Source organism: Triticum aestivum, chromosome 6B, assembly GCF_018294505.1.
Source record: "Triticum aestivum cultivar Chinese Spring chromosome 6B, IWGSC CS RefSeq v2.1, whole genome shotgun sequence".
Taxonomy (NCBI): Eukaryota; Viridiplantae; Streptophyta; class Magnoliopsida; order Poales; family Poaceae; genus Triticum; species Triticum aestivum.
In genome coordinates this window covers 693,717,569-693,724,807 of record NC_057810.1, presented here as the reverse complement: position 1 = coordinate 693,724,807, position 7,239 = coordinate 693,717,569, and the positions used below count along the sequence as shown (strand labels likewise).

The 7,239-nt window shown below is 40.0% G+C and overlaps 1 protein-coding gene across 3 annotated transcripts; it reads left to right on the top strand.

The window, feature by feature from the left end:
* Positions 1-313: 313 nt before the first annotated feature.
* LOC123139371 (uncharacterized protein C24B11.05) lies at positions 314-1,919 on the top strand. Of its 3 annotated transcripts, none has more exons than XM_044559181.1 (7): positions 314-431; positions 489-553; positions 642-739; positions 824-861; positions 945-1,399; positions 1,474-1,539; positions 1,623-1,902. In XM_044559181.1, the coding sequence occupies exons 4-7, from the start codon at positions 846-848 to the stop codon at positions 1,707-1,709; spliced, it is 624 nt and encodes a 207-aa protein (XP_044415116.1). In that variant the 5' UTR covers positions 314-431; positions 489-553; positions 642-739; positions 824-845; the 3' UTR covers positions 1,710-1,902. The 3 variants fall into 3 exon arrangements, with proteins under 3 accessions (XP_044415116.1, XP_044415117.1, XP_044415118.1); XM_044559183.1 differs by lacking the exon at positions 314-431 and having other exon boundaries at positions 495-553; positions 945-1,047; positions 1,124-1,399; positions 1,623-1,919; XM_044559182.1 differs by having other exon boundaries at positions 335-553; positions 960-1,399; positions 1,623-1,898.
* Positions 1,920-7,239: the final 5,320 nt, after the last annotated feature.

The window sequence follows — 7,239 nt, the reverse complement described above, 5'->3', positions numbered from 1 at the left end:
CCCTCCAAGCAACACAAAGCCAACAAGTAAGGGTATCGAGCATTGGTTGTGCCACTACCATCACGCCTTCAAATAAAATAATTAAACTTATTTTATGTAAAACTAGCAAATTGCCTGTACGTTGCAATGAGAGAATTTTTTTTTGAAATGACTAAATATTACACTACTTTATTTATTTTCTTACTATGTGGCACCTTAGTTCGAGTTGTATTTGGATGAAATATTGAAAGATCTGACATCCAAGTTCTCCTGCACTGGCAATCAAGTTGGAAAGTTAGTCCTCCAGCCTATTTAAACACCCCCCCCCCCCCCAAGAATTCATTTCTCATCCGGTAGTCGTGCTCTCCCTAACCATCAACCCTTCTCCTCTTCCACGAAACTTCTCTGCATACCCATGGCCATGGAGCAAGAAATTAACTGCCTAATATTTGGTGAGCTCTTGTTTTTTTTTGTGGGTGTCAAGTTTCTCACGACTGAAAATACTGCAGATCTCGACCACACGTTGTATCCCAAGTCGTCCGGCATTTCCCCCTAGTGGGGAAAACTATTGAAGGTATATATGATGTGCTACTGCCCCTGCATATTTATGCTTTTGAAAAATCTTCAATTAATGCATGGTTTTATTCGCTGCCATTCTGTAGCTTACATGAATCAGAAGTTAGGAATGGAGATGAACAAAGTGGCCAGTCTATGCTCGCTCCTATACATAAACTATGGAACAACTCTTGCTAGCCTCCTGGTGAGAACCTCCATCGGATACTCCATCTGAATTACATCCATCGGATACTCCATCTCGCATCTCACAATTCAATTTTGTTCTCAGGCTATCGGATACCAAATAGACTATGATGACTTTCATAGGTACTCAATCCTCGTGCCATATTGACTCTCCCTACTGCTCTGTATCTCAAATAAATAAATAAAATTCTGTTTGTGTCTAACAGCTTTGTTCATGCAAGAGGACTGCCATACGACAAGATCAAGCCCGACCCAGTTCTCAAGAACATGCTGCAGAGCATGCGCGTCCGCAAGCTGCTATGTTGCCATGCCCAACAATTCTGAACAACATACATGCATGCATCTCAGATATTCACCAACAACATGCATGCATGCTCTCTCTCAGATATTCACCAATAGCGACATGGACCATACCAAGATATTCCTCGAGAGGCTGGGTCTCAAGGACTGCTTTACCAACGGTATTATCTGCTTCGAAACACTGAACAAGCCATACCTGCGGCTACCGAGGGACAATGCCGTGACACCTACCATCTTCGACATAGACGGTCACAATGCCCGTTCAGGTGGCAAGCTGCCTAAGACCCCCGTGCTGTGCAAGCCAAACACCACAGCCATGAAGGATGCACTAAACAAGTTCAACGTCGACCCTTCCAAGGCGGTATGACGTCTGTCGTCTTGCATCATTTTTTGTATTATAGTTGACCCGAGTGCTAATGATACCCATATGTGTAGATTTTCTTCGATGACAGTGAGCGCAACATCAAGGCTGGAAAAGATATCGGTATGCGCATAGTGCTGGTAAGTCTGCTTAATTATCTCTACTTCCTTTTTGGGCTCTTCTACAGGGTGCACAGGACTAACACTCCATCTCTATTCCGCAGATTGGCAAGTCCAACCGTGTGGACGGTGCAGATCATGCTGTCCCAAGCATCCATAACATCAATGTGCTGCTGCCGGAGCTACTGTGAGAGGAGACCAACAAAACCTCTACTCTGATATATATACAGAGTAGTAGGGAGAGTAAAAATGGCACGAGGATTATCTTGTTCAGTGTTTCGAAGCCGATAATACCGCCGGTAAAGCAGTCCTTGAGACCCAGCCTCTCGAGCATTATCTTGGTATGGTCCATGTCGCTGTTGGTGAATATCTAAGAGAGAGCATGCATGCATGCTATTGGTGAATATATGAGATGCATGCATGTATTTTGTTCAGAATTTTGTTGGGCATGGCAACATACCGGCTTGCGGATGCGCATGCTCTGCAGCATGTTCTTGAGAACTGGGTCGGGCTTGATCTTGTCGTATAGCAGTCTTCTTGCATGAACAAAGCTATTAGACACAAACATGATTTTATTTATTTATTTGAGATACAGAGCAGTAGGGAGAGTAAAAATGGCACGAGGATTGAGGACCTATGAAAGTCATCATAGTCCATTTGGTATCCGATAGCCCGAGAACAAAATTGAATTGTGAGATGCGAGATGGAGTATCCGATGGATGTAATTCAGATGGAGTATCCGATGGAGGTTCTCACCAGGAGGCTAGCAAGAGTTGTTCCATAGTTTATGTATAGGAGCGAGCATAGACTGGCCACTTTGTTCATCTCCATTCCTAACTTCTGATTCATGTAAGCTACAGAATGGCAGCGAATAAAACCATGCATTAACTGAAGATTTTTCAAAAGCATAAATATGCAGGGGCAGTAGCACATCATATATACCTTCGATAGTTTTCCCCACTAGGGGGAAATGCCGGACGACTTGGGATACAGCGTGTCGTCGAGATCTGCAGTATTTTCAGGCGTGAGAAACTTGACACCCGCAAAAAACAAAAAAAACAAGGACAACTAGAGCTCATCAAGTATTAGGCAGTTAATTTCTTGCTCCATGGCCATGGTTATGCAGAGAAGTATCGAGGAAGAGGAGAAGGGCTGATGGTGAGGGAGAGCACGACTACCAGATGAGAAATGAATTCTTGAGAGGGAGCCGGTGTTTAAATAGGCTGGAGGAGCCAAGGTTTGTGGTACAGTCGTAAACGCGCTGTCTCACTTGGAGATGAGATAAGGAGGAATTTATCCAAGGGAAGCACCGCACGTTCACGTCGCCGTTCATGTCATTGGCAAGAGGTAAAAGACGGGAAACCACACGATCGTCGGATGGGTATAGTGTGGCCGCCTTTATCATTGTTGGGAAGTTGTTACCAAACTAAACTAATTGCGTGCCATTTAATCTCTCATGCACTTAGTGCTCCTCGCATGCAGGCTCATGGAAAGAAATGAAATTGGAGGGAGAGGATCGTGGGATAGAGGATCCGTCCATGTCCATGGCAAGACCTAAAAGACGGGAAACACACGATCGTGGGATGGGTATAGTGTGGCCGCCTGTATCATCGTTGGGAAGTTATTACCAAAGTAAACCAATTAAGCTAATAATGTGCCATTTAGTCTCTCGTGCCCTTTGTGCTCCTCGTATGTAGACTCATGGAAAGAAACGAAATTAGAGGAAGAGGTTTCGTATGTCCACTAGTGCAGAACCGGGCTATAGCCCCGGTTCGTAAGGGGCTTTAGTGCCGGTTCTGTAACCGGCACTAAAGGGTGGGGACTAAAGGTCCCCCCCTGCTTTAATACAGATTCGGCACGAACCGCCACTAAAATGCCACCACGTGGCACGAGCCGGGGCCGGGTGGCAGGAGACCTTTAGTACCGGTTGGTAACACCAACCGGTACTAAATGTTTGGGCTGTTTTGGTTTTGTTTTTTATTTTTCCTTTAGTTTTGTGTTTTCAATTTAATTTAGAGATTGTTTTTACATTATAATGAGTTGTTAAATCATTAGGTGAAAGTATCGCAGATTAGTTTCAACTGGGACATGGATAGGTGATCAAGTAATATGGATATGGCATATACTTGATCACTTAGCTAGCTAGGATTCATCTAGTTGAAACTAATCTGCGGTTTCTTTCATAAATGATATAATAACTCATCATAGTCGTCATTAGCACTATTTAACCATCATAGTCCGCTATCTAATCACCACCAATATATGCTAGCTTAAAAAAGAAACATTCACTTGTACCAAAAAGAAAGATATCATCAAGTTCAACATGGTCATGATTATAAGTGTTCATATATAAGACCACAAAAGCAAATCACTCTTTGAGATTAAGTTCATGACGAAGAACACGAAGAGCATGCTAATCACTCCTGCTGCTCTCTCTCAGGTAAAATAGCATAGAACATGTATAGCTCTCCTGATTCATCATATTGGAGCATGCTAATGAACCTGTCTCCTAATCGTGGGCCGCGCTTCTGATTGCTGCCTCCTAGTACTTCTCTGCGATCGTGGACAATTCTGCTCCAGTCTTTCACTATTAAGCATTCCTCACTAATCTTGAATGCACTAAAGTGCATTATAGGAGGTCTTGGCCGTAAGCTAAAAATTCTCACGCAACCTTTAGTCTTGATCCACTGAGGCAGAACATTCATCGGGAGTCCCTGTTGAAGAACATCGTATAGTAAAATACTTAGTAATGAAGTTTAGCTTAAAAAATAATGTATGCAAAAGATGCACTGAGGAAAAATAGTAAAAATTTACCATCTTTCCTAAATATATGTGACCATAGTTTAATATGATCACTATTGGTCGCACGTTTTGAGTACTAAGATTTTTAAGTTCAGAAAAATAATTTGTCTTGACAGTATGAAGATCCTCAAGCCATGAAACATAATGACTTATCTCCTCACAGTTTAGTTCAGCCCCGGGACAGTGGAAGGTCATGTCTACCAAGCGTTGGACAAGTTTGCTTGAATGGAAATAAGCTGTCAATAGAAATTAGTTGTCAACTTTTTTTGAAAAAAAACAATATTAAAGACATAAATATGGTTGAGAAACTCACATAATGGTAGAACTGGAGGCGTCTGCACATCGACCCAAATGTCTCTATTACCTTCAATATCATCTTTGGGACGAATATCAAAGGTGATAAACATATCAGGCTCAAATGCATAAGCCTTGCATAGTGCTTGCCAAGTTTTGCATTCAAAATAGGTGTAGGTTTCTTGATTGTATAATTTGACGTTGAAGGTATAACCATGCTCGGTCTTCAAGTAAACTCTCTTTACCTCCATAGTTTTGGTAGGACTGAAACCTATCTTATCCAAGACAAAAAATTTGCATGGCAGGGGATACACTAGTAGAATAGTGAAAATTTAAAATAATAAGTTGAAGCAAATGAAGCATATATAAGTCATGCTTAATTACGAAAAAAGACTTGTCGTTGTGACTTACTGTATCCACTTCGAAGGTCTTATCCAGCTTGATGCTGAAGCGCCTATCATCAACTAGGGAATTTTTGTCGCACATGCCACGTTGGTCTTCGCAATCTTCACACGTAATAAAATCATTTTCGTCGTCAGACGACACTTCCTATATATGTTCATAGGTGAAACATTAAACACTTATTAGTTATATTAATTCAACTAATTAGACTAGTTCTATTAATTCAACTAGCTAGTTCAACTAATTAATTCAACTAAACACTTACTAAAAATATACCTAAATAAAGTATAGCTCATAATTCAACTAACTAGTTCAAGTAATTCAATTAACTCAACTAATTAGACTAGTTCTATTAATTCAACCAGCTAGTTCAACTAATTAATCCAACTAATTAATTCAACTAAGCACTTACTAAAAATATACCTAAATAAAGTATAGCTCCTAATTCAACTAACTAGTTCAACTAATTCAACTAATTCAACTAAATTAGTTCTATTAATTCAACTAGCTAGTTCAACTAATTAATTCAGCTAAGCACTTACTAAAAATATACCTAAATAAAGTATAGCTCCTAATTCAACTAACTAGTTCAACTAATTCAACTAATTCAACTAAACTAGTTCTATTAATTCAACTAGCTAGTTCAACTAAACTAAGCACACTTACTAAAAATAAACCTAAATAAAGTATAGCTCCTAATTCAACTAATTCAATTAACTAGTTCAACTAATTCAACTAATTCAACTAAACTAGTTCTATTAATTTTCTTACTAAAAAGTATACCTAAATTTTAATTAGATGATCAAATCTCATATACCTAAATTTAATATATATTAATTCATCTAACATTAATATAAATTCATCTATAACTAAAAGTATAAAAAACTAACTCATCTAACATTATCTAATTATTCTATAATCTAACATTTATATAATCTAACATTTTGACATTAAACATTTTTGTGTGTGTGTGTGCGTTTGTGTGTGTACGTTTCACTACTATAAAAAGGGCTGCTAGTGGCGCACCTGTTTTCTCTACTAATGGCGCACTACAGGTGCGTCACTAGCACCACGCCATTAGATTTTTTTTTCTAATGGCGCACCTGTGGTGCGCCATTAGTATCTGGCATACTAATGGCGCATCCGCTGGTGCGCCACACTACTCCAGCCCAAATGCGCTTAACTTCAGAGTTCTATCCAACCCCAGCACCAGCTCACTTCACAGGCACTTGTTGATATATCTAGCATATCAATCCTATTATACCTTGTTGATGTCTAGGACTTTGTTCATGTTCATGACTATGATGAAATTTTGAAAAATATTTCAAACTTTCCGGTCATATTACGTATCATTTTTTGGAAAAAAAATTCAAAACCAATTTTTTTTTCTGTTACTAGTGGCGCACCACATCCACGGTGCGCCACTAGTAAGTTTGAAATTTTTTGAATTTTTTTGCCTCTAGATCTTGAAAGCCCCGTAACTTTTTTTCTGTTAGGTTTTTGGGGATTTTAAACATGTTTAACGGGGTTCCCCCGGTTAAATTTGGATGTAACTTTTCGAGTAGATGATTTTTCATATAAAAACTTTTTCATCCGAGTCCGGATGCAAAAGTTTTGCCCATTTTACAAATTTCCAGAGAGATTTTGCAAATAAAGTCGAAATTCATTTTTTTTTGACATTTCCATCATTTTCTTTTATTTTTTTAAAACTGAAAAGGCGATCCACGGGGGGGGGGGGGGTGCATTCGGGAACTTTTGGGCCATGTTAGTAATGGCGCACCGTGGGGTGGTGCGCCATTGATAGTTAAACTACTAATGGCGCACCACACGCACTGTCCACAGGTGCGCCATTACTAACAATTTTTTTTTATTTTTTTTATTTTTTTTCAAAACTACTAATGGCGCACGGTGGGTGTGGTGCGCCATTACTATGTCAACATAGTAATGGCGCACCACACTCGCCGTGCGCCATTAGTAGTTTTGAAAAAATTTAAATTTTTTTTACTAATGGCGCACCGTGGGATGTGGTGCGCCATTAGTATTTGCACACTAATGGCGCACCAACACATGGTGCGCCATTAGTATTTAGTAATGGTGCACCACATGTACAGTGCGCCATTAGTGTCCATCCCATCTATAGCCCTTTTCCTAGTAGTGTTTGTGTGTGTGCGTGTGTGCATGTGTGCACAGGAGGCCGCCGGCGCGAGCGACAAGGGGCCGGCC

Coding starts and splice junctions, on each gene's coding strand:
- LOC123139371 (XM_044559183.1), top strand. CDS start 647: ATGAATCAGAAGTTAGGAATGGAGATGAACAAAGTGGCCAGTCTATGC. Junction 862..944: donor GACTATGATGACTTTCATAG/GTACTCAATCCT, acceptor TGTGTCTAACAG/CTTTGTTCATGCAAGAGGAC. Junction 1,048..1,123: donor GCAAGCTGCTATGTTGCCAT/GCCCAACAATTC, acceptor GCTCTCTCTCAG/ATATTCACCAATAGCGACAT.